General features: G+C 44.3%; 1 protein-coding gene across 4 annotated transcripts in view; it reads right to left on the reverse strand.

The window, feature by feature from the left end:
- Positions 1-27538, reverse strand: part of LOC141098567 (cytochrome P450 2K1-like) — a 67993-nt gene that overhangs the window by 12407 nt on the left and 28048 nt on the right. For all 4 annotated transcript variants that reach the window (XR_012234285.1, XM_073586470.1, XM_073586472.1 and 1 more), the window contains 4 exons: positions 23930-24106; positions 18279-18420; positions 16724-16908; positions 642-783 (listed from right to left, as the gene is read on the reverse strand). Coding sequence is in view for 3 of the 4 variants with exons in the window: in XM_073586470.1 (XP_073442571.1) it covers positions 642-783; positions 16724-16908; positions 18279-18420; positions 23930-24106 (646 nt within the window). In the remaining variant the exon portion in view is untranslated. The remainder of the gene's footprint in view (positions 1-641; positions 784-16723; positions 16909-18278; positions 18421-23929; positions 24107-27538) is intronic.

Genomic DNA, 27538 nt, shown 5'->3' on the forward strand with positions numbered 1-27538 from the left:
CCCTGTTATAACACTATCATACACCTGCCTCGCTGCGGAGGTTGATGCCCTAGAATTCGCAAATGGCGCCTCCACTCATTGGCAGCTGGCCCTTCTGGCCTTGTTTAGTGTAGCTGATAGATATGTTCTAGGAACCTCCGCTACCAGGCAGGGATATTATAGTGACTCTATACGATAAGGCACTGGTCCTCCGTGGTGTGTTCTTTTCAGTGATCTCCCTTTGGTGTTTTTTGACAGTAGTGGTTCTAATTTGTACATTTGTGTGCTAATTTGAAATAATTAATAAACATTGCATTTTAGCATATCTTTTAAGATACATAATTCTTGCATTGAAAAATTATCCGATTCAATCTGAAAAGTGTCAACCCAACATTTAAATATGGAGGCACAACCATCCTCGCCTCCCACAAATTCCCCAAAAGGAAGAAACTGTCCCTTTATAGTTTTTCGCATTTTTCCAAAGCATAGTCCAAATAAATCATAAATGTATCCTCAGGGCATCTGCCGTAGGCAGCCTCATATTGAGGAGATTTAAAATATTTTCTAGTAATTTAATTGGTATGATGATGGAGAAATGTCCTTATTTGCTCTCATCTCTCCTCCAAAGTGCTAAAGGAAAGATATCGGAAAGAATAACTCACCGGCTGAGAAAGGTATGAACGCTTCATTCCTTACAAAATTTCCACTGGAATCCAAAAAGTGTTCTGGGTAGAAGTCATCGGCTTTTACAAAGTGATTCTTATCATAAAGTACGGAGGTCAGCAGTGGGATCACCTGTATTCCCTGAAAGTTTCAACATTTGCACAAGTCATATTTAATTACGAACCTCCCTCATTAGTCTTTATTTATTGAAAGGGCATTTGTCAGCAATTTTTTTCTACCTCATCTGAAAGCAGCATAATGTAGGCAAAGAGACTGTGAATCCAATGATGTATCACTTAGTTTACTTGGTGCAGAGATTCTGACTAAATCAGTGTTAAGCATGAAGCAGAGCTGAGAAAGCTGCCCTCACCCCACCACAGCTAACCCCCCCACCATACTCACTATTTACATTGTTTATTGAAAGTGAGCTTATCACAGGAGGGGGCGGAGTCAGGCCAGTGCTTACACTACCAGCTAACCACAGCAATGATAATGTCCTGGTGACAAAATCTTCACTGTATGTAAACAACAACACACTGCCTGATAAGTGACACATAACTGAAATCTGTGTTTTACCCAATCTCATGCTGTCATCAGATTACATACCAAACACCTGCTGACAGATTCCCTTTAAGGCTGGTAATGCAACTGAATAAAGTTTAGTAAAAATATTAAAATAAATAGATTAAAAATACAGACAAAAAACAAAGGCAGCCCACCAGTTCAGGGTAAAAAAATGTGGCTATTTAATTGCCCAAAATGGCGAAGTTTTGGCTCGGGATTGTGAGCCTTTCTCAAGACTGAGCACTGGCAGGTAGCGTAGTCAGGGATAGTCAAGGATAATAAAAATAATAATAATAATAATAATAATAATAATAATCTTTATTTATATAGCGCCAACATATTCCGCAGCGCTTTACAGTTTAACATTTTCAAAACACAAGTCATAAGTAACAACATTAAAAATACAATAATTAAAGCAAAATAAGATGACCCTGCTCGTGAGAGCTTACAATCTACAATGAGGTGGGGGAGATACAAAGCACAGGGGTGTATTTACAATGGTGTATTTGCAATGATGGTCCAGCCATCTTGAGGGCGTGAGGGATGGATGGAGATAATGAATGGGCTACACACGCACACTTACATATAGAATGACTTTGATTAGTGAACGTGATAGGCCGCTCTGAACAAATGTGTTTTGAGGGAGCGCCTGAAACTATGTGTATTGTGGATAGTCCTGATTTATTGGGGTAGAGCATTCCAGAGGATTGGCGCAGTGCGGGAGAAGTCTTGGAGTCGTGAATGGGAGATACAGATTAGTGCAGAGTGAATGGGCTACACACGCACACTTACACATAGAATGACTTTGATTAGTGAACGTGATAGGCTGCTCTGAACAAATGTGTTTTGAGGGAGCGCCTGAAACTATGTATATTGTGGATAGTCCTGATTTATTGGGGTAGAGCATTCCAGAGGATTGGCGCAGTGCGGGAGAAGTCTTGGAGTCGTGAATGGGAGGTACAGATTAGTGCAGAGGTTAGTCGAAAGTCGTTTGCAGAGCGCAGCGGTCGGTTAGGCCGATAAGCAGAAATGAGGGAGGAGATGTAGGGGGGTGCTGCACTGTGGAGAGCTTTGTGGGTGAGAACAAGTACTTTGAATTGGATCCTATAATTAATGGGCAGCCAATGTAAGGACTGGCGAAGAGCGGACGCGTCCGAGCACCTATAGATGACCCTGGCTGCTGCATTAAGTATGGACTGGAGAGGGGATAGTAGAGTGACGTGGAGGCCAATTAATAGAGCATTGCAGTAATCCAGGCGGGAGTGGATCAATGCTACAGTGAACATGTTTTAGGAGGGAAGGGGGTGAGGAGGGGTTAAAGAAGTGTCTGAAGAGACTTGAAGAGCAGTGCATGCTTTTGTGTGTTTATTACGGCAAAGTCACATGTTCCTGGCCATATAGAAAGTGGACATCTTGCTTTGCTGGCGCCATTTGCTCAGTGTTACAGTACAAAGATGTCTCTCTTGCGCTAGAGCTGTTGCTGCTGAAAGTGAACTTGCCCTGTGTGAAATCGATGTCCCAGAAGCAAAGTAGATTGTGTAAATACTGTTTGACCGCCTTCAGAAGCCCTATTAGCTACGACAAATCGTTTGCGCTAAAACTGTGTTTCAGTGGCAAATCAGAAGGCCAGATTTCCACTTAAACATTGTTAGGCCTAATACACTGTTGCAACCATGACGGCCAATTAGCTACTCCAAATAGTTTGTGCGAAAACTGTGTTCTAATGGCCTATCAGAAGGCTATCTTTTCACTTAAAATTTGTAAGTCATAACAGTGTTGTTCAGGCACAGTATCTATGAAAACGAATAGTGATTGTTTATATAGTAACAGGGGACTGACAGCTGTGGGCCTGACGTTGTGAAACAGCAGGGTACAAGAGGGGAAAGCTACTTAAAACATGAATGGAAAAAAATGAGGTCGTGTTGGAAGGTGAAATAGGCTTGGTGTTCGACTTGTATGTGGGTTAGGTGTTAATGTGAATGTAAGCCCATCTGAACAAACACTGTCTCATACTATCCAAAGACCACTGACAACATCAGCTACTTACTGGCCATCTCAACTAACTTTCTTTGGCAGCAGCACAGTGGTATGTCTTGTAGATGAGGCTCAGAAAGAGGATGTGCACCAGTGGATGGCAATCAAGTGGCCTCTCCTCCTCTTCCTCCACCTTAACATCACTTACAGTACAATCCTCAGAGGTGGCACCCCAATCATTCTTGTTTCCCCCCACGTCAAAAATTTCCAAACTCCCAACTTACTGTGGTGAACCTCAGATGGGCCATTATGAAGAGCTGTTCACAAATTGTATTTCATGGGCATCAGAAGTTTGCTCTGAAGAACCACAGAATCAAGAGGTGCAAAGCATCTGCACCAATGCTCAAACAATGCCCCAAATTTTCATGTTGGATCTGGGCAGGGTCGAAGTAGAGCCCAAGCAGAATCCAGACCCTCATCACCAGACATTAACCACTAAGGGTGGAGGTGATCCTAAAGAGACTCAGATACCAGAGGCACACACAGACTGTATTGTCGCATCAGGGCAGGAAGAGGAGGGTGACTTTCAGGGTGAGGAGTGTGAGGACAGATAGGATGACAATGAGGTTGTAGATCCCACTTGGTGTGAACCCTGAGGTATGCAGCTGCGTTGCCACGCAGAAGAGGTGGAGGAGGAGGAAAATGAAGAGGTTATGTTGTGGCATTCTAGAGAGACATGAAGTGAGGCAACCATCACAAGCACTGCATTCTCAGCCCCAACTCTGGCTGTGGCCAGCACCGGTCATGAGTGTGCAGTATGCAAGGGTGGCAATGGTTGCCTAGCCAGGCCATTTTTTGAGACCGCAAAGGATGGCCCAACACACAATATTTGTAAAATTTGCAAAAAAAATTCTGTAGAGTTAAAAATTGCAATAATTTGACAACTACATACATGAACTGGTACATGCATGATCAAAATGCCTTAGTATGGGAATCTCCCGTCCCATCAATCACATCTGCAACTTCTTCCTCCTCTGTCACCATTCCAAGTGTTCACACACAGGTCTCCGGCCGCAGAAATAACAATTGTTTACCCACCACAGTCGGGGTGAGTGAAAGCTGTTCAGCTGTTACGGAAGTAGATATGACTGCTGCTTTTGTGTCACCTAGCACAACACATCTTTCTCAATCCTCCATAACATTTCTGCCTGCACCTCACAGTCCAGCAGTTTGTCCTGTTCTCCATACTTCACCTTCTCTCAGCACTGCAGCCAGCTCTTGGTCCCACAGTTGTGGTCACGTAAAAGAATTTTCCTCTTACACATAGCAAAGCTAAGAGCTTAAACTCCACTATCTCCAATCGGTTGGCAACATAAATGCTGCCTTTCTGCTTCGTGGATACAGACGGTTTCCGAAAGTTGATGGCTGTCGCAGTCCCCCAGTATCAGTTGCTCATTCGCCATTACTTCTAAAAGAAAGCTGTGCCTGAGCTACACGAGCATGTCACCAACATCATCACCCATTCGCTGAAAAAATATATGTCTGCCAGGATGCATTTCACCACAGACACCTGGACAAGCAAACATGGGCAAGGGCGTTACATCTTGCTGACTGAGTACTAGCTGACTGGAGAGGCTGTCAAGGGGCTATTCCACAAGTCTTTGAATCCTCAAGGTTTATGGGGCAAAACTCTGTATTTACCAGTTCCTCAACAGCTTCTGCCTCCTCCACCTCCTTTAAGGCCTCCACCTTTGCCCTAAACCTCTCCCTTTATCAGACATGAGCTCCAACAGTGCAGATAGAATCTCCCCACCTGCATGCTGCACAGCTATGGCCCACCACAAACAGACAGTGTTTAAATTAACATTCCTTGGAGATCTGCGCCAAACGCAGCATGTTGCATTTCGGCGCACTCGGCGCACCTTCAAAAGTGCGCAGTGCACGCCAAAATCCTACTAGCGCATGGCCAGCGCACGATCTGCGCACCCTATGCTAAAGACAGGGTGCGCAGATCGCATGCGTCCATGTGCGATAGTAGGCGGCGATGACTGGATGGGGCGGGCAGGGAGCCGGCAGGGGGCGGGGCTTAGCAGCGCCGTGTGCTGCGTGGAATAAACGCTAGTGTGAAACTGGCCTCATCTGCATGATTTGCAACTGCTAGACAGCTTGAATACATGTGTGGAATGCCAGTTTGTTAGGGAATTCCCACATGTATTCAGCCTGCCTGCAAGTCGCAAATCATGCAGATAAGATGATGAAAACTAAATCTCTGAGCATGCCAAAATACTCGGGGGGGGACAACCGACCAAGGAATATACTCGCTCATCATTAATAACAATATCTCAAATTTCTTGACTGTTGTCTAACACAGGTGGGTGCCTTGGGAGGGTGGCTTATAGTGATCAAGGGGCACTTATGGTACCAGACAAACTGTTAGTGAATATGCAGGAGCTGAGGAACAAATTGAGGAGGAAGAGGTGATGGATGTGCAACAGTCAGGAGATGAAAAGGATAATTACATTCTCTCTGATGTGTGTGGTTGGCGGGAGGGGACAGAGGAAGCAACCTTGAGTGTTACTACGCCACCAACACAGCATGGACTTGGACCTCATGGAAGTGCCCAACATAAGACCACCTTCTTGCTGCACTATCTTCAACACGATGCACGTATTCTTAGGGTTAGAAATAGTGCTGAACACTGGGTTGCCACTCTGTTAGATCCACAGTACAAGAGTAAATTTAGCCAGATGCTTTTCCCCCTGGAAAGGGATGCGTGCATGCTTGAGTATCGAAATATGCTTGAGGCAAAAAGTGTGCATCCCAGTCGTGGACATCCAACCCAGGGAAAGTCAAGGCATCATCACCAAAACATCAGCAGCATCAGCAGTGTAAGTGACATAAGTAATTTCTGTGAGTCGCTTAACACATTTTTTTAGACAAGCCCATGCACTAGCAGAACAGAGTACAAGTCTGTCATGTTGTGAACGACTGGAGAGGATGGTGCAGGAGCATCTGGAGCTCAATAAAAATGCAATCAGGGGTGGTGTTGAGGCTTTTACATTTTGATCTTCAAAAATGGAAGAATGGCCTGAATTCGCCTGTCAAGCCTTGGAGGTTTTATCGTGCCCGGCAGCCAGCGTTTTCTCAGAGCAAGTCTTCAGCGCTGCTGGTGGTGTCCTGATGGATAAGTGCATTCATATGTCCCCTCAAAGTGTATATCACCAAACATTCATTTAAATGTGGTGTCAGAGCACCACTATAATATTTCTACTTTAGGGAAATTGATGCCATTTTAGGAGTGTGCACCAATTATTTTTTGAAATGTGGAGACACCAAGTTGGGTTTTCATCTGGTGGGTTGCCTGAGGAAGGGGTCTCAGAGCACCATTATACTTTTTCTTACTGGGGGAAATGGATGCCACTTTAGCAGTATGTGCCATTAATTTCTTCAAATGTGGAGACTCCAATTTGGGTCTGCTTCTAGTGGGTTGCCTGTAGTGGAAGCGGCCTCGGAGCACCATTATACAATTTCTTCTCTGGGGAAATTGATGCCACTTTAGTCATGTGTGCCAATAATGTTTTTGAAATGTGGAGACTCCAAGTTGGGTCCCATCTATTAGGTTGCCTCTAGTGGAAGGGGTCTCAAAGCATCAGGCCTACACATGTCACTCATCCACCTCTTACTGATCAATTTGTAAGCTAGAAACGCAGGGCCATGACCTGGACCATCCATCCACGCTGCACCATTATAAAATTTCTACTGTAGGTCAATTAATGCCACTTTTCCGGGTGTCTGCCCCTATTTCTTTGGAAAACGTTTGACTCCAAATTGAGTCTCCTTCATGAGTGCTGCCTGAAATTGTCAGGGCTCTCAGAGCACCAGGCCTGCACCACTTATCTACCTGTTACTAATCAATATTTAAGGCCCTGTCCCAGATGTTGTCCCATGCATCCATGATGTGCAATTATATTATTTGTACTCTGGGTCAATTGACTTACCACTTTTCCTGATGTCTTCCACTAATTTGAGTTGTTTGGCAGCTTTTAGGCCCCCCTGAAGGTGTCTATGCAGTTGGTTTTGCCTCCTACTGAATTTAACCCCATGAAGACCCTGCCCATTTTCGTTTTTGCGTTTCTGTTTTTTGCTCCCCTTCTTTCCAGAGCCACAATTTTCTTATTTTTCCATCAATATGCCATGTTGGGCTTGTTTTTTTTTTGTGGGACGAGTTGTACTTTTGAATTACACCATTGGTTTTACCATATCATGTACTCAAAAATGGGAAAAAAATTCCAAGTGCGGTGAAAATGCAAAAAAAGTGCACTTCCACAACGCTTTTTTAGATTTTTTTTTTACCATGTTCACCAAATGCTAAAACTGACCTGCCATTATGATTCTCCAGCTCATCATGAGTTCATAGACACAAAACATGTCTAGGTTCTTTTTTTATTTAAGTGGTGAAAAAAATCCAAAGTTTGTTAAAAAACAAAGAAAAAAACACAATTTTCCGAGACCCGTAGCATCTCCATTTTCCGTCATCTCAGGTAGAGTGAGGGCATATTTTTTGTGTGTTGAGCTAACGTTTTTATTGCTATCATTTTTGTGCAGATACGAACTTTTGATCGCCGTTTATTGCATTTTAATGCAATGTCGTTGTGACCAAACATTCCAGCGTTTTTACTTTATTTCTTGCTACTCCATTTAGCGATCAGGTCAATCCTTATTTTATTGATAGATCGGGCGATTCTGAAGGCAGCGATACAAAATATGTGTATGTTTGACCTTTTTATTGGTTTATTTTGAACTAGATGGAGGCCCGATTCTAACGCTTCGGGTATTCTAGAATATATATGCAGTTTATTTTTGAAGATTTAATAATAATGCAATAATGCACCGCCCAATCCTGATATGTATGGTTCTCTCACCGTCAATCCTGATATCCATGCTACCCCTCAACCCCCTATCCTGGTATGCATGGTCTCCTGACCCCCCAATCCTGGAATGCATGGTCCTCTCACCCCCCAATCCTGGTATGCATGGTCCTCCCACCTCTCTTTCCTGGTATGCATGGTCTTCTTACTGTACTCCCCTTTTGGGGTATGCATGGTCCCCTCACCCCCCAATCCTGGAATGCATGGTCCTCTCACCCTCCCAATCCTGGTATGCATGGTCCTCTCACCTGTCTTTCCTGGTATGCATGGTCCTCTTACCCCCCTTTCGGGGTATGCATGGTCCCCTCACCCCCCCAATCCTGGTACGCATGGTCCCCTCACCCCCCTTTCTTGGTATGCATGTCCCCTCACCCCCCTTTGCTGGTATGCATGGTCCTCTCACACCCCAATCCTGGTATGTATGCTCACCGTCACCCCCCTTTCCTGGTATGTATGGTCCCCTCATCCCCCAGTCCTGGTATGCATGGTATCCTCACCCCCCATTCCTGGTATGCATGGTCCCCTCACCCCCCTATCCTGGTATGCATGGTATCCTCACCCCCCTTTCCTGGTATGCATGGTCCCCTCACCCCCAATCCTGGTAAGCATGGTCCTCATACCCCCGTTTCGGGGTAAGCATGGTCCCCTCACCCCCCAGTCCTGGTATGCATGGTCCTCTCACCCCCCAATCCTGGTATGCATGGTCCCCTCACCCCCCTATCCTGATATGCATGGTCCCTTCACCCCCCTTTCTTGGTATGCATGGTCCTCTCACACCCCAATCCTGGTATGTATGTTCACCATTACCCCCCTTTCCTGGTATGTATGGTCCCCTCACCCCCCAATCCTGGTATGCATGGTATCCTAACCCCCCTTTCCTGGTATGCATGGTCCACTCACCCCCCTTTCCTGATATGCATGGTCCCCTCACCCCCCAATCCTGGTATGCATGGTCCTCTTACCCCCCTTTTAGTGTATGCATGGTCCCCTCACCCCCAGTCCTGGTATGCATGGTCCTCTCTCCCCTCAATCCTGGTATGCATGGTCCCCTCACCCCCAATCCTGATATGCATGGTCCCCTGTTATGATTGAGTCACCATAGGAGGCAAAAATAGAAATGCTAGCTAAGTCCAGAAAACCAGAGAAGTTGGCAGCTATCGGATTGCAGACCCCTGAACCTATCAACACAACTAGCAGTAGCCGCGGGGGGCTCCTACGATGCCCTAGGCCCCTCGATCACAGCCGGAGGACTACATAGCCTAAAGACAGAAAGGGAAATCTAAACTGCCCCAGAGCAGACCCCAAATCAAAAGGCAGCCCTCCACATATAATGACGGTGAAGCAAGAAGAAAGAACAAAACACAGAGAGAAAGATAGACTGAGCAAAGGTGGGGCCCAAGCTAGCTTAGATAGGAAAGGACAGGAAGGCTGCTGTCTGCAATCCGTGAAAAACCCTATGAAAATAAGAGCCAACAAACTGACAGTAAAAAAGGCTCTGAAGATGCTAGGCTTCAAAAAAGGCTATGTCAGTACTCAGGAATATTCTGAAGACAAAGCAACAGGCAAAAGGAGATTCAGCTCACCCCAGCAGGGAATGGCAGAATCCTTAAAAGCAAGGAAAACAAAACACTAATGCAAAAAGGCAAAGCAGAAATCTTAGCTTTAGATGAGCAGGAATCAGACTGGTTTCCTAGAAGTCCAAAGAGAAGTCACCCGCAGGCCAGAAGGGCGTCGGCAGCCTTATATCCAGTCATTAACTCCACTCAGCCAGTCAACATCATCAGCCCCAGGTGTTTGACAATCAGGCTCACTACCTTTCTTCACCAGAAGAGGGAGTTCCTCGGGCCTCAGTAGTGAAGGGGAAAATGAACTCACAACAGTACCTCCCCCTTGAGGAGGGGTCACCGAACCCTCTACCACGCCACCAGGGCGATCAGGGTGAGCCCGATGAAAGGCACGCACCAATCTTTTGGCATGAATATCAGAGGCAGAGACCCAGGAATTATCCTCCTGACCATAACCCTTCCACATAACCAAGTACTGCAGTCTCCGTCTAGCCAGACGGGAATCCAGTACTTTCTCTACCTCATATTCCATGTTACCTTCAACCAATACAGGGTCTGGAGGTGCAACCCCCGGAACAACAGGTTCAACAAACCTCTTCAACAAAGATTTATGGAACACATTATGGATTTTAAATGTGACAGGAAGAGCCAAACGAAAAGAGACCGGATTAATAATCTCCAAAATCTTGTAAGGTCCAATATATCTAGGCTTAAACTTAGGAGAAGCCACCTTCATAGCAATATTTTTTGATGATAACCACACCATATCACCAACCTTAAACTGGGGACCAATGGTCCTATGTCGGTTGGAAAACCACTGGGCCTTTTCCTGGGAGAGAGATAACTTATCCACCACTTGGTCCCAGATCTGGTGCATTCTTTCCACCACAGTGTCAACACCTGGGCAGGCACCACCTGCCCTGAAGAAAATCGAGGATGAAACCCAAAGTTACAAAAAAAAGGTGACATCAAAGTGGCAGAACTAGCTCTATTATTTAAAGCAAATTCGGCCAAGGGCAAAAATGAAACCCAATCATCCTGATCTGCAGAAATAGAACATCTCAAATATGACTCCAAGGTCTGGTTTGTTCTCTCTGTCTGCCCATTGGTCTGAGGGTGAAAAGCAGAGGAGAAGGACAACTGAATTCCCAGCTTGGAACAGAAAGTTCTCCAAAATCTAGACACAAACTGGACTCCTCTGTCAGATACAATGTTCTCAGGAATCCCGTGCAAGCGAACCACCTGTTGTAAAAACAGGGGCACCAATTCAGAGGAAGACGGCAACTTAGGGAGTGGTACAAGATGAACCATCTTAGAGAACCTATCACAAATCACCCAAATAACAGTCATCCTTTGAGAGACAGGCATATCAGAGATGAAATCCATTGAAATATGGGTCCATGGCCTCTTGGGGACAGGCAAAGGCATCAACAACCCACTAGAGCGAGAACACGATTTAGACCGGGAGCATGTCCCACAGGACTGCACAAAATTCCTGACATCACGAGACAAGGAGGGCCACCAAAAAGACCGACTCACCAGATCTCTAGTACCAAAAATACCTGGATGACCAGCCAAAGCAGAGCAATGAACTTCAGACATCACTCTCTTCTTCCACTGGTCAGGAACATACAACTTTCCACTGGGACAACGCTCAGGTTTGTCCTCTTGGAACTCTTCCAGAGCACGTCTCAAATCGGGCGAGATGGCAGAAAGAACTACCCCTTCGCCTAAGATGGTAGCAGGCTTGGTCACCACAGGAGAATCAGCAAAGAAGCTCCTAGAGAGGGCATCAGCCTTGACATTCTTAGTTCCAGGAAGAAAAGAAACCACAAAATCAAAACGTGTAAAAAACAAGGCCCACCTAGCCTGTCTAGGGTTCAAGCGCTTAGCCGACTCTAGGTAAATCAAATTCTTGTGGTCAGTGAGGACCACGACTTGATGCTTAACTCCCTCCAACCAATGTCTCCACTCCTCAAATGCCCATTTCATGGCTAACAGTTCCCGATTCCCCACATCATAGTTACGTTCAGATGGAGAGAACTTTCGGGAAAAGAAAGCACAGGGATTCATTTTAGATGTTACAGGATCCTTTTGGGACAAAACAGCTCCTGCACCAATCTCAGAAGCATCCACCTCTACCTGGAACGGAAGTGAGACATCAGGTTGCCGCAAAACCGGGGCGGAGGTGAATCTTCGCTTCAGCTCCTGAAAGGAAGAAACAGCCTCCGGAGACCAATTTAACATATCAGCACCCTTCTTAGTCAAATCAGTCAATGGCTTGGCAATACTAGAAAATTTTGCTATAAATTTCCGATAAAAATTAGCAAAACCCAAAAACTTCTGGAGGGCCTTCAAAGAAGTGGGCTGAATCCAATCGTAAATGGCCTGTACCTTGGCCGGGTCCATTTCAATAGTTGACGGGGACAAAATAAATCCCCAAAAAAAAATCCTCTGTACTCCAAAAAGGCATTTAGATCCCTTGACATACAGGAAATTCTCCCTCAAGATCCGGAACACAGTCCGAATATGTTCCACATGAGAATCCCAATCCTTGAAGAAGATCAAAATATCATCCAGATAGATAATCAAAAATGTATCGACAAAATCTCAGAAAATATCGTTCATGAAGCACTGGAAGACAGAAGGGGCATTAGTGAGCCCAAAAGGCATCACCAGGTACTCAAAATGTCCCTCCGGAGTATTAAACGCCATCTTCCATTCATCCCCATGCTTAATGCAAATAAGATTATACACCCCCCTGAGGTCAAGCTTGGTAAACCAGCAAGCACCTTTAACTCTGGAGAATAGATCAGAAATCAGGGGTAACGGATACTGATATTTAACAGTAATTTTGTTGAGAGCACGAAAATCAATACAAGGTATTAATGATCCATCCTTTTTGGCTACAAAAAAAAAACCGGCACCTAAGGGTGACGAGGATGGTCTAATATGACCCTTCTCCAACGCCTCCTTAATATAGGATCGCATAGCCTCGTGCTCGGGTACAGATAAATTGAAGAGCCGACCCTTGGGAAATTTACACCCCGGGCTCAGTTCAATTGCACAGTCATAACTCCTATGAGGAGGCAGAGACGTAGACTCATTCTCACTAAATACATCATAAAAGTCCGCCAAATAATCAGTAACATCATGCGACTGAGGAGAGGTGGAAAACACCAAAGCCTCACTAAAGGCACACCGACAACCCCAACTCACCACAGACACAGATTTCCAATCCAAAACTGGATTATGAATTTGTAACCAGGGAAACCCCAGAACAATAGTATCATGCAGATTATGTAACACCAAAAACCTGCAATTTTCTTGATGGTCTGGGGCGATCCGCATTACCACCTGGATCCAAAACTGAGGTTTATTTTTAGCCAAAGGAGTAGCATCAATCCCCCTCAAAGGGATAGGCGTCTGCAGAGGTGTCATCGGAAATCCACAACGTTTAGCAAAATCCAAGTCCATTAGGTTTAGAGCTGCTCCCGAATCCACAAAAGCCTTGGCGGAAAATGTGGACAGGGAGCAGATCAGAGTAATAGCCAGAAGAAACTTAGGTTGAACACAACCAACAGAAAACGTGTGTGCAAAGCGTTTCTCACGTTTAGGACAGACAGAAATAATATGCGAGGCATCTCCACAGAAAAAACACAAATTATTACGCCTTCTGAACTCCTGACGCTGCTCTCTGGAAAAAACTCTATCACATTGCATAGGTTCAGACATCTGTTCAACAGGTGGCAACACCTCTCGTGCAGCTCTGCGTTCGCGCAAACGCCGATCAACCTGAATGGCTAAAGACATAGAATCGTCAAGACCAGAGGGAACAGGAAATCCCACCATAGTATCTTTTACGGCTTCTGACAACCCCTTCCGAAAGAGAGCAGCCAAGGCATTATCATTCCAGGTAGTAAGTACTGCCCACTTTCGGAATTTTTGACAGTACAATTCTGCAGAATCACGACCCTGGTTCAATGCCAGCAGGGTCTTTTCAGCCTGATCAATGGCATTAGCTTTGTCATACAACACCCCAAGGCCTGAAAAAATGCGTTCACATTAGTCAGAATAGGATCATCTGGTTTCAAAGAAAACGCCCAATCCTGGGGATCGCCACGCAGCAAAGAGATGACAATTTTAACCTGCTGCGCGGAGCTTCCTGACGAGTTAGGCTTCAAGGCAAAGAATAATTTACAATTATTTTTGAAATTCAAAAATTTAGACCGATCCCCAAAAAATACATCAGGTGTAGGAATCTTTGGTTCAGCAGCATGTGAATGAGCAAGGTAGGCGGAAATTCCCCGCACTTCCGCAGCGAGCTGCTCCACACGATCAGACAATTGATTTATCTCCATTGAGAGAAAAAAAAATTCCCCCTACGGCCTCAGAGATATAGAGGAAAAAATATACACACTTTTTTTTTTTTTTTATACAATTCTTTCCTGCAATTGAGTACCCTAGGATCTGCGGTATGGCGGGTGATTCTGTTATGATTGAGTCACCGTAGGAGGCAAAAATAGAAATGCTAGCTAAGTCCAGAAAACCAGAGAAGTTGGCAGCTATCGGATTGCAGACCCCTGAACCTATCAACACAACTAGCAGTAGCCGCGGGGGGCTCCTACGATGCCCTAGGCCCCTCGATCACAGCCGGAGGACTACATAGCCTAAAGACAGAAAGGGAAATCTAAACTGCCCCAGAGCAGACCCCAAAGCAAAAAGCAGCCCCCCACATATAATGACGGTGAAGCAAGAAGAAAGAACAAAACACAGACAGAAAGATAGACTGAGCAAAGGTGGGGCCCAAGCTAGCTTAGATAGGAAAGGACAGGAAGGCTGCTGTCTGCAATCCGTGAAAAACCCTATGAAAATAAGAGCCAACAAACTGACAGTAAAAAAGGCCCTGAAGACGCTAGGCTTCAAAAAAGGCTATGTCAGTACTCAGGAATATTCTGAAGACAAAGCAACAGGCAAAAGGAGATTCAGCTCACCCCAGCAGGGAATGGCAGAATCCAGAAAAGCAAGGAAAACAAAACACTAATGCAAAAAGGCAAAGCAGAAATCTTAGCTTTAGATGAGCAGGAATCAGACTGGTTTCCTAGAAGTCCAAAGAGAAATCACCCGCAGGCCAGAAGGGCGTCGGCAGCCTTATATCCAGTCATTAACTCCACTCAGCCAGTCATCATCATCAGCCCCAGGTGTTTGACAATCAGGCTCACTACCTTTCTTCACCAGAAGAGGGAGTTCCTCGGGCCTCAGTAGTGAAGGGGAAAATGAACTCACAACAGTCCCCTCACCCCCCTTTCCTGGTATGCATGGTCCCCTCACCCCCCTTTCTTGGTATGCATGGTCCCCTCACCCCCCAATCCTGGTAGGCATGGTCCCCTCTCCCCCCTATCCTGGTATGCATGGTCCCCTCACCTCCCAATCCTGGTATGCATGGTCCCCTCACCCCCCAATCCTGGTATGCATGGTCCCCTCACCCCCCAATCCTGGTATGCATGGTCCCCTCACCCCCCAATCTGAGTATGCATGGTTCCCTCACACCCCTTTCCTGGTATGCATGGTCCCCTCACCCCCCTTTCCTGGTATGCATGGTCCCCTCATCCCCCTTTCCGTGTAGCTGCGACCAATCAGCTTCGCGGCCCTCTGCACAGGACCAATCAGCAACGCGACCCTGTAGCCACGATCAATCACTGCAGTGGCCCTGTACAAAAATAATGTTAAAAAATAAAAAAAAGCTATTCTCACCTTCCAACGGCCTCCTGTCTTCTTTCCACGTGCCTAGCCTCGCGTTCCCAGTAATGCTTTGTGGCTTAGACCGCTGATGATGTCGGTCTTCTTTATCGCTCTCACGAGAGTGACGTCATCAGCGGTCTAAGCCGCAAAGCATTACTGGGAACGCGAGGCCGGGTGCGTGGAAAGAAGACAGGAGGCCGTCGGAAGGTGAGAATCACCTTTTTTAAATTTTAATTCTCTTTTTTACAGATTAAGGCCTGTGCCTGCCACTGATTGGTCGCGGCCTAGTGGCTTACCGTTACAAACAGCTGGGCCTGTCGCTGATTGGTTGTGGCCTGGCGGGGGCCTGGCAGCCGCGACCAATCAGCGGCCTGCGATTTCGGCTACAGACAGACACGATAAGGCGTTTATATATATAGATGGGGCCAAAGAGGGGTGATTTAAACTTTTTTATTTTTTTGTTTTTTTAAAAACATTTTTTGTTACTTTTGGCATGCTTCTATAGTCTCCATGGGAAATTAGAAGCTGCCATACCCTGATCGGCTCTGCTACCCACAGGCTATTATCAGATCACCTGTATGTAGAATTACTGACTTGCTATGAGCGCCGACCACTTGGCGGTGCTTATACAGTAGCAATCTGGCACTGACAGCCATAAAGATGTCTAGGAGACCTCTGGTTGTCATTCCAACCCACCAGTGACCCGCGATCATGTGAAGGGGATCACCGTTGGGAGGATTTCCAGCCTGATGGCCAGAAGTGTGTGTTAAATGCCGCTGTCAGAGTTTGATATCGTCATTTAATGAGTTAATAGCCATGGATGGATCTCGATTCCACCCATGGCTATTCCGGGCACATGTCAGCTGTTCAAAACAGCTGACATGTCTCAGTAAAGATGTTGGCTCACTGCCGGAGCCCACATCAAAGGTAAGGAAGCGACCTCTGCAGTACTAGTACACCACAGGGCGTAAAGGGGTTAACGGGGTTTGGATTAGTTTGGTGAACTGTTCGGCGAACTTTTGGTGAACATCAGGAAGTTTGATGATCTGAACCAAACCAGACCTTAAAAGGTTCAATTCTATAGTCTGCACTACTGCCCATGCCCCAAATATCCTCCCCTTTCTGTCCCATTGCTTCATAAAATACTCCATCCATACTGGTTGAAATATAACATGACATCCCCGACTAGAAGAGGAAGGAGACTGGGGAAACTGGCCAAAGGCTGCTAAGTGATTATATAAATAGTGAAGAACCACTAATATTTAGTGATACTAAAAGATAAGATTCAATGTTTATTTTTTCACTTACTTTGGGAAGGAGATATCCTCTGAAGTTCACATCCTGAGTAGTAGCGTGGGGCAAATTGGTTGGAACAATGTTTCCAAATCGCTGAATCTCATGGATGACGGCATCAGTATACGGCATCTCTCTACGATGAATGACCTGGGGCGCATTCGATCCAATAACTTTATCGATCTCACTTTGGACCTTTTCTATTTTCAAAACAAATACATAAAACTTTATGTAAAAAAGAATATTTGGTGAGAACTTTCATCCAAAAAAAGATACCATTTCAGCCAGGCTTCCACTTTGGCATTTGATATCATTGTGGTTGCAGGTTACGTAACCATAATATTCCCCCTGTAGTAATAATTCTTTCCATATTCTTCTGTAGGGAAATGTTGAGAATGTAATTTTATCAAAAGCAAAAGTTATTTTTGACACCTAGTAGTTGTATTTGGAAGTTGCGACTTCTTAGACTTGCATCACTGTTACAAATTTTTTTTTTTCTGGTGGGAATTCGTGTGACCATTGTGGTTAGTAGGCCAAAGTAGTATACCATCAATTTTCATGATGGAGGACTTGACTGGTCCTTAGAAATTCTCTGTCTAGCCTCTTCTTTCCTACATTAGGCATGTTATGCACCTAGGAGGCCTCTGACGTCACAACACACCGTTAGGTTGTAAAATCACGACGTGCGTCACCCAAAGTTCTGACTTGTTCTCAAGTGGCACATCATGACTACAAGACATGTGTTGGGATGTCGGAGGCTTAACTCAAGCAAGAAGAGGACAGATCCCTGGCATCATGCTCCAAAGGAAAAAATAGGCCAGAGGTAGCTAGACAGTAGCTATGGTGGAGGGTCACAAGTACAAGGGTGATTATCATTAGTATTTTTTTACTGTATTAATGTTATGATCTGGGGTCTCATCAAGCCGCCAACAATAAACAACATTTGAATTGCATTGGAAGACTTCAGGTGAATGAAATTTCTTGTCTAAACTCAAGTGAACGGCCAAATTCAAATCACTACAACAAAAATACCAATAACAACAGGAGATAAGGAAATCTCCTCTCTCTAGTTTTGTCATAGATTATGCCCACTACATTGAAGTCTAAAGACTGTCTTCTGACTAAAGTTTGTTACGTCTGATGTTTTTATTATTTATCTAGAGGCCTTCAGCTGGATCTCGAGCAATGACAACTTCATGGATGAATGATCTGTAGGAAGTTTGATCTTGTGCCAGCCTGGATAAGTCGACCTTCATCTTGATAGCATAAAGCCATCGGAATGCTGGACTTCCTCTTCACCTTGTCCCTTTTATTTTTCCGAGCATGATGTCCTTCTCCAGTGATTGCTCTCTTCATATGATGTGTCCATAGTAGGCAAGGCATATGTAGCCGGTGTAAAATAAATGTCTGACCTGCTGAGTATAGCTGAGGGAATATGGCTGCTGCAATAATCATCCACAGAAAATAATATAAATACAGATAATGAGAAAATAATGTGTATCACTGTCTGATTTTAAAGCAAAAGGAAGTAAAACTGACACATTCCCACATATAAAGGTGGATCTCTTACTTTGGATTTCTGGATACTTCATCATTAGTAGAAAGCCCCATCTCAGGGTGGTTGTGGATGTTTCCGTGCCAGCGCCGAAGAGATCCGAAACCAGCATTGTTAGGTTTTCATTGGTGAAGTATAATTTAGGATTTGGCTTTTCCTAATATTTAAAATACATAAAGTACATGTTCTTTCAGAAGTCTCTTTGAACTGCTGCTCTAGCAAGAATCCAAACTCAAACATTAATTACAAACATGGAGGAGGGGAGCAGAGAAGCTAGCAAAAGGAGTGTATTTGTAAATATTGATAGCACATGGACTCTTGGCAAAGCAGCAGATCAGGGCAGCGTCTAAAACAGCATGAAATTGGTAGTTGAAACAGCATTTTCAGAATTGTTTTATAGCATTAGCGTTATAACAGTGTGATGAAAAGTCTTTGCATGCAACACTTTTCCCACTATATCTACAATATTGTCTACCATATGTGCTGGACTTCCCATTCACTAGATCGATCTATCTATATATCTATCTATCTATGAATAAATCAATGTAATAAGACTGAAGCATGTCTAGCATTTTGCAGTGTGACACCCTGGTATAGTGCTGATTTATCAGCTATACGGTATGCCAGGTTCATTGGTGCCTGAGTAGGTTTAACTCTACCTATGTTTTTATCTATCTATCAGACCAAAAAAAATGTGCAGCAGCAGCTAAAATGTAAATAGTGGATGCAAAGCCCCCCAGGAAAACCAAAACCTTAACAACTAAGCAAATAGAGGCAGCACTTTAAGGTCAAAAAGTACAATGGTTTATTGACCCAATGTGTTGACAATATTTTATTCCATGTGTGGAACTTTCTCAAGTCAAGAGAGATGGCGAGAGAAAAGAGAAAGAGAGAGGTATAAAGAGTAAAAAGGTGGGTGAGGCGAAGAAAAACTCAGGTTTTTATATTGCAAAAATGAAAAGAAATGTGTGGATACTTAAATATTTCAATCAATTACGAGTGTGGTCATAGTTTGTTCCAATTTTCTCAGATAAGGAGAAAATGGAGAAAGAAAATTATCTGTGTTCTCCATTCTGTCAGTTCATGGAAATCGGACTGCACTCAGATGTCATCCTAGGGCAGTCCAATATTTTCAATGCATTCAATGACTTGCAGGGCCGAGTGCGATCCAACAAAACATCGATATTAATGTATTAATGGCCATCCAAATATTCTTCAGCTGTAGTGTATTTTTCTGTCCTTATTTTGTAACATCTATGTACTTTGACCTGCCAATCCCTACTCTGCAAAAGCAGAAAATAGAGCTCCTTTACCAGCTCTCATCATTTATACAGGCCATCATAGTTCCCATGATTGGATGTGCTATAGAATGTTATGTGCTAGCAGGACCTTATGGGCAAATCTTTATATTAATAATTCTGTTTTATTCCAGGTAAGACTATGTGTTGAGATGTGATCTGGAGAGTAGAGAGGAAAGTTGATCTTATGTAATGGCAGGGAAGCATATTCTGAGGTAGGAAGGCTGTGTACGTTTTAGGAGGTGCTGTGGGGACTTTAGGCAAAAGCTTTGTCTGATGTTATCAAACTTTTGCTTGAAGAATGAGGCAAAGTCTTCAGCTGAGATGAGAGGAGAAGGAGGAGAGAATTGAAAGTATTGAATAGCTGTTTAGGGTTGTGAGACAGGGAGGAATTGAGAGATGAGAAGGTTTGTTTTGCTGCAGTGAGTGTGGACTTGAAAGTAGTGAGGGACTGTTTGATTGTGATGAAGTGCTCGTTGGAATGAGATCTTTTCCATCTCTGCTCAGGAACCGTGGAGGCCAACCTCAGTTTGTTAGTCAGGCTGGTATGCCGGAGTTGCCTGTTGATTGTTCGAGCTTTGGTATGTGTGAGGATGACTGATTCAAGAGCTGCAGCTGTTGTGGTGTTATATAAAGTGGCAACAGCATCTGTATTCTGTAAGGAACTTATATTTGCAAGAAGAAGCAATGATTCAGAGAGTGAGTGGAAATCAAGGTGTTTGAGATTTCTGCAATGATGTTGAGTGGGGATTGCGGAGGAGAGGGAAGAGAATGTAAGTAGGTTGTGGTCAACAAGAGGGAGAGGTATGTTAGAGAGGATAGCTAGGTAATAGAAGTTCATGAAGATGAGTTACAGTGTGTGGTGGTGGTTCTGGGGGTATGGGAAATCTGACAAGTTACCTTTAAGGCTCACCAGCTGAGGTGGATTATCTAAGCCTCACATATAGGTTAGCACATGAACCCTGGGTGTTGAAGTAAAAGAAGGAAGGCACATGGGCAGCGAGAACTGCATAGACTCAGCAGAAATCTCAGGGTCAGCATGATGAATGAACTGAAATCCAGCAGGGATGAAATCAACAAAAAGCACTGAACACAAACAGCACAGAGGGTGGATCGCACCTAGCATAGGACTAGGAGTCTAAGTCCCAAGAAACAGGTGTGTGTCAATGGGCCTTAAATAAGTGTAGGTAGATGATGTCATATATCCACGCCAGGCAGCTTGCAAAACCCAATATGGAGCACAACAGTGGGCAGCAAACTTAGGGGAAGGAAGTGGAGACTGGCATGTAATATAAGATATAAATAAATAATTAAAATTTGTGCTTAATAATGAACCCCTTTAACTTGCAGTGAACTAAAAAATACACACAAATGAATTGGATTGCTCCAAGTTAGGTAGTTATTACCTTGAGGTGTAATCTGAGCGAATGTCTGGACTCCAGAGGACCAGTAAAGAGCACTGTGTGTCTTGATGTGAAGTCAGATTGAATGATGTTTGCCAGATAAACGTGGGTTAATACCATGGCTTTTCAGGAGTGCTATCCCGGCTGGTGACAGACACTCCATGCTCCCCTCTACCAGCGGCACGCCGGCGTGCAGTGTGCACGATGTGAAGCTGTGGTGTGAGATAAGCCAACAGGACCTTCGTGATGTCACCGGTCATGTGATAGATTACAGGAAGCACAGTGGACCAATTCCTCTCCCACTAGTTTCAGAAAAAACACGGTATCCTTCATCAGGGATGGTCCAATGGAGGAATTGGTCACCTTAAATATCTTCTGGTACAACACTTGGGAATCTGAAGCCATCTACCTCAGTGGAGTGTGTGGCGCCCATGAGGGTTCAGTCGCCACAGAGGGAGGTACTGCACCTCCCCCTGAGGTGTGGTACCCCACTATCCAGGTAAGGTGGAGACACCTGACCACACTCCAACACTCACATCCCACACGCACACCAGTAGTGTAGCAGAGCAACCTTTGTGGCTCCCTGTTTGGAACTCGAAGAGTGCTGGGAGGTGGGTGGAGCTTAGACTGCACAAGAGAGCGGGAGAATATTAGGAAAAGGTCAGTCTGTGAGAGAAGATCCCCTGAGAGGGATGGAGTGAAGGAAGTGCTGCAGCAGACTCCTGTGACCTGGAGCTGCTGGCACAGGAAAGAGCCATAGAAAGCCAGATTCTTCAGAAGGAAGATAGTTTAGTACGGAACGTAAGGAGAAGAAGAGAACTAAGGACTAGGTTCAGAGCAGAGCCCTTCCTCAAGTTCTAAGTGCATGGCCGGGGTCCAGTCCCCGAGCTTGTATGGATACTGATGTTCCTGCAGCAGACACTGGAGGAATAGAAGTTGTCACCACTTTATTCCCACCTAAGACTTGGGGGCACAACAGCAACGTGAGTGAGCCGGGACTTGATAGCAAGGAGTCCCTGAAGCAGGCTACAGCTGTCTGCCATACAAGTAGAGTTCTAAGTAACATCAAGAAGGAGGAACTTGAGTTTAATACGCAACTACAAGTACTTCAGATTAGGCGCTGGTGTGGAGACGTTCAAAGAAGTCACATGTTGGAGGAGTGCTGGAAAGTTGAACTTTACCTTGCCTGTGAGTTGGCAGAGCCCCTGACCTGGAGGACATGGCACCAAAGTGGGCACCTGTATGCGCAACAGACTGTGAGTAAAGCTTTGGAACTACATGCCCTTGTGTCCTCCACTTATTCTTGCGCCTTACACCCGACTCTGCTACATCTGCCTCTTTACATCATCTTCCCACTTGCCAACCTTATCTACACTGCCCTGGGACTACAGCTCCACCTGTGGGGAGCTTCAACATCATTGCTGCACCACACCATCTGTCCCAGAGAAGCAACCCTGCAGCGCTGGTCAAACTGACCAGAAACCACAGGTGGCGTCACGAATCATCTCCAGAACTTTATCCCCATCACTCTACCCCTTTTACATTGACCGCCTGAGGCAACGGACCGGGTCACTGCCGCTGTGACATCTCCCATTGTAATCAACGGGCCCGGCACTGAGTAACCCACGGCCTCTGGGGGCGAGTCAAGTGCTGGGTGAGAGCCTGGTCCTCTGGCGTCACTTCATCGACGATGTCCTTTTTATTTGGTCAGGGGATCCAGATACATTGACACAGTTTTTAATGGACATAAATAAAAATCAATATTTTTTAAATTTTAATGCGGTGACGAGTAGGGTGTCAATAAATTTTTTAGATCTTAATATTTTTATAGACAATGGAACTATCCACACTAAAACATATCATAAACCGATTGACTCTAATATCTATATTTCGCTGAACAGTTGTCATTTACCCACTTGGCTCATCAATTTCCCAAAGAGTCAATTTATACGAGCACATAGAAATTGTTCACGAAAACAAGATTTTATAGATGAAACAAATATACTAATGGATAAATTTAAGGGGAAAGGATATAGAGAGGATTTCCTTCTGGCTGAAAGAGAAAAATAAATAATATTCCTAGGGATAACTTACTCCAATTCCTCCATTGGACCATCCCTGATGAAGGAAACCGTGTTTTTTCCGAAACTAGTCGGAGAGGAATTTGTCCACTGTGCTCCCTGTAATCTATCATGTGACCGGTGACATCATGAACGAACTGTTGGCTCATCTCACGCCACAGCTTCACATCGTGCACACTGCACGCCGGCGCGCCGCTGGAAGAGGGGAGCATGAAGTGTCTGTCACCGGCCGGGACAGCACTCCTGAAGAGCCGTGGTATTAACCCACATTTATCTGGCAAACATCATTCAATCTGACTTCACATCAAGACACACAGTGCTCTTTACTGGTCCCCTGGAGTCCAGACATTTGCTAAGATTACACCTTAAGGTAATAACTACCTAGCTTGGAGCAATCCAATTCATTTGTGTGTATTTTTTAGTTCACTACAAGCTAAAGGGGTTCATTATTAAGCGCAAATTTTAATTATTTATTTATATTTTATTGATCACATTGGAGGTGTGTGTTCCTAATTTGCAGCAAGTGTTCCTGTCTCTTTTCTACAGTTACTAGCGCCACCTACAGTCTATACTAGATGTAATATAAGATATTGTACAGATTTTCATGTGTACTACTGATGTATGAAATAATAATATTACAACAGTTACTCTTTCCATTTCCTGTAATCTGTAACAGCCCCAGCTACCATGTGCCATTTATAATACTACAAAATGTACAATTCTAAAATACACTAATGACATCTCAGCAAGCCATATAGCTCCACCACTAGACAAAGTTTTCATATAGTTCTTTAAAAAATAAAACTAAATTGTGTTTTCAACATGAATTATCCGAAACGACAAGGTCAGATCTATCACACATATAACAGTACGTATTTTAGTACCTCTCGTTGTTTCACCAAGAACGAGTCGATAAGATTCCTCTGGTCATTTACATCCAGTTGTTCCCTCTGGTTGGTGAAGGTCTCTCGAATGAATGCGTGTAGTTCATTCATATTCCTGCACGCCTTTTGTGACACATTTGTAAACCAGCGCATCACAGATGGATATGTGTTATAAAGCTGCACAGAAAAAAATAGATCCTTTTGTATTTCTATTTCTAACCAGTTCTTTCCTAAAACTCTTAGGGTATGTTCCTATGGTCAGTAACTGGCAACGCTTTGGATGCAGCACATATCCGCTCCATCGAAAGCGCTGCCGGCTTTTGAATGCAGGTGATTCCGTATGTGTTCACTGAACCTTGCGGAATCACCGCTTCCAATACATTGTGCGGGGATTTATCTTGTGGAGAATGAGCATCTCCACAAGATAAAGAGACATGCTGCAGTCAGCAAAGATGTGCCGCACGTGTGTCTCTTGCAGATAAGCCACGGGTACCGGAACATGCATATTGGAGATGGGATTTCTTCATATCTGGCCATTGCGGGTTGGACGCTGCGGATGTACGCAGCGTTCAACCCGCAACGTTTAATGACCATGGGAACATACCCTTATCCAAGTATACACAGGATAGTTGCAATTATTTTTTTTTTATTTGATAAAGACGCTAGTTCAGAGTTAATATGCATAGTGGAAATACAAACCTTCAACTCATCTTGGTCCTAAGCATTCTTCATTACAGCAGCGCAGCCTCATATCGTGTTATCTCCCAAGAAGTTAAACTTATCTCCAATGGCAGATATCATATGACAGAAGGATTTGGCATGTTGGCGTTCCTTAGTTTTTTAGCAATTTTTAAAGATGTACAGACTCTTAAAGCTACATTTACCCAGATTCCAGGAATCTGGGTATTTGAGATGGTAGGCAAGTATGGTTTCAGTGTGTCCAAACCAGTGTTTATGGAGGAGATAAGTAGGGAAATTTGGCAGCAGTTTATTCCCCTTTCTCCACTAAACACCAGCTGAGTCAATTGAGTATATGTACAGTGGTCAAACATCTGGACACACCTGTTTATGCAAGTTTTCTTTGTTCCTATTGGAATGTGAACATTGTAGAATCAGACTGAAGACAACAAAACCACAACGGACATACGAAGGAAAACGATGAGCAAAGAAATATGAATGAAACAAACCAGAATATGTGTTTAAGTTTATACATCAAAATAACCCTCTTTTAGTCTTATGACAGTTTACACCCTCTAGGCATTCTATCATGCTGCTTCATCAGATAGTCACCTGGAATGGCTTACAATTAGTGATGGGCGAACCCCCCCAAAGTTTGGGATCAGCGGCTTCACCTGAGTTTTTTGTAAAGTTTGTGTTCGGGGCCGGAGATGAAGCGAAGTTGTGTCCGAAACCCGAACTTAAACTTTACAGATATGGGCCATAATAATTATACTTACCTCCTGTCCAGCGACGCGTCCTCCCATCCCGCTTTCTCCTGGCCGCAGTAAATACTACCGGCAGTTAATGAGCAGCCCCGGAAGCAGATGCGGCCGAAAGACAGCGGGTCGGGAGGATACGTCGCTGGACAGGTAAGTATACTGTAATTAATGGCCCTGGACCTGAATCCGAACCAGACCTGAACTGTAACACGGGTTTCCCATGGAAACCCGTGTTCGGGACCATGTGACTTTACAGTTCAGGTTTGCCCATCCCTACTTACAATGAATAGGTCTGTCTCATTAAGAGTTTATTTGAGCAAGACCAAACATTCAGAAAGTGTCTGCAGCAATTAGGTGTGTTTTGCAGAGACAGTGTAGGACACTGTTCCTATTACATGACTTTTCTAAGCCAGAGTATGATAGGAACCACACAACTAAGAGAAATGACAGTCCATCATTAATATAAAACAAAAAGGTCAGCCAATCTAGAAAATTGCAAGAACATTGAAGGTATCTTCAATTGAAGTCATTAAAACCATATATTGCTATCCTGAGGACAGCCCCAGGAAAGGAATTCAAGTAATTAGCCTTGTTGCAGAGGATAAATTCATCAGAGTTACCAGCTTCAGAAATTGCAAATTGATTGCACCTCAGGTAATGTCAACATCAACTGCCCAGATTAGGCTTTAAGAGGTGGCCTTTTAGTTGAATTGCTGCAAACAAGCCACTGCAATGCATTGCAAAAAAGAAAAGCAGCCTTTTGTGGGATGAATAGCACAAGCACTGGACATTAGATCAGCGGAAATCTGTTCTGTGCTCAGCTATGTTTTCGTTTGTTGGATGGTTTCTAGATATGTGGTGCCCCTCAAGCAGCATAGATGGGGAGGTGCAATGGTGTCAGTGAGCTTTGCTGGTGACATTGATTATGATTTATTAAAAATTCAAGCATACTTAGAAAGCATGGCTACCATGGAATTCTGCAAAGATGTGCCATGCTTTCTAGTTTACACTTACTGGGACCATAATTTGTATTGCACCAGGACAAGGAACCAAAACCACATGTTCAGGTTATTTGAGGAATATGTGACTAAGAGGGATATGGATGGAGTGCTGTGAATGATGACATAACCTCCACAATCACCCAATCTCAACCCAATGGACATGGTTTGCAATGAGTTGGATGCAGAGTGAAGGCAAAGCAGCCAACAAGTGCTCAGCACCAGGATCAGACTGGGGTGTCTGGAGCCCACCAGAGGAATGGGTTCTAGGGGCCCACCCTACAGTTATATGGAAATATCTGTCAGTCCTTATGCCCATTATAGTGGAGCATTGTCTGGAAAACACAGGCGGCTCCTGCACATTTATCGTGCGCCCCCATAACTGGGATGTATAATTACAGTAGTTTACATTAATTGGGTTCTTTGGCTAAAACAAGTTATTACCGATCCATGGGCTCCACAGGATAGGTGATCGCTTAGGTCTGACCATTAGTGACTGCATTGATCGGATGAATGAGAAAGTTTGATTCGCCCATCACGATAATGGTATTTAACTATTTCCAGCAACTTCACTGAATCCTGCATGTGTCCAATCTCTATCATTCATCTTTGCAGCATATATAATGGTATTTAACTATTTCCACCAACTTCACTGAATCCTGCATGTGTCCAATCTCTATCATTCATCTTTGCAGCATATATAATGGTATTTAACTATTTCACCAACTTCACTGAATCCTGCATGTGTCCAATCTCTATCATTCATCTTTGCAGCATATATAATGGTATATAGTTATTTCAAGTCACCCTGCTTGTCCCCTTATGCTATTGAGGTCAAGTAACTTTTCAAAGTGGTTTATGATCCATGTAGGCCTGGACACTTGTTTATCTGCTAAATACATTTATTGTGACCTGCGGTCCTAACTTAGTTTGATTGATTGATAACAAGTAAGGAGAGAAAAAAAAAAGGAAGATCTTAGCAGTGGCCTTCTATAAATTCAGAGCTAGCCTGGGGAAAACATTTATGCAGGGGGGCATTTATGTACATGTAATTGAAGTACTCTGGCAGTTATAACATGGCAGTTAGTCAGGGCAGGAGGCAGGTAAGACATATAAATATATCTCTTCCCTGTACATTTGGGCAACCCCAAATATTTACCATATGCATTTGT

Source organism: Dendrobates tinctorius, unplaced genomic scaffold, assembly GCF_039654945.1.
Source record: "Dendrobates tinctorius isolate UK_male_01 unplaced genomic scaffold, ASM3965494v1 ptg000093l, whole genome shotgun sequence".
Classification (NCBI taxonomy): domain Eukaryota; kingdom Metazoa; phylum Chordata; class Amphibia; order Anura; family Dendrobatidae; genus Dendrobates; species Dendrobates tinctorius.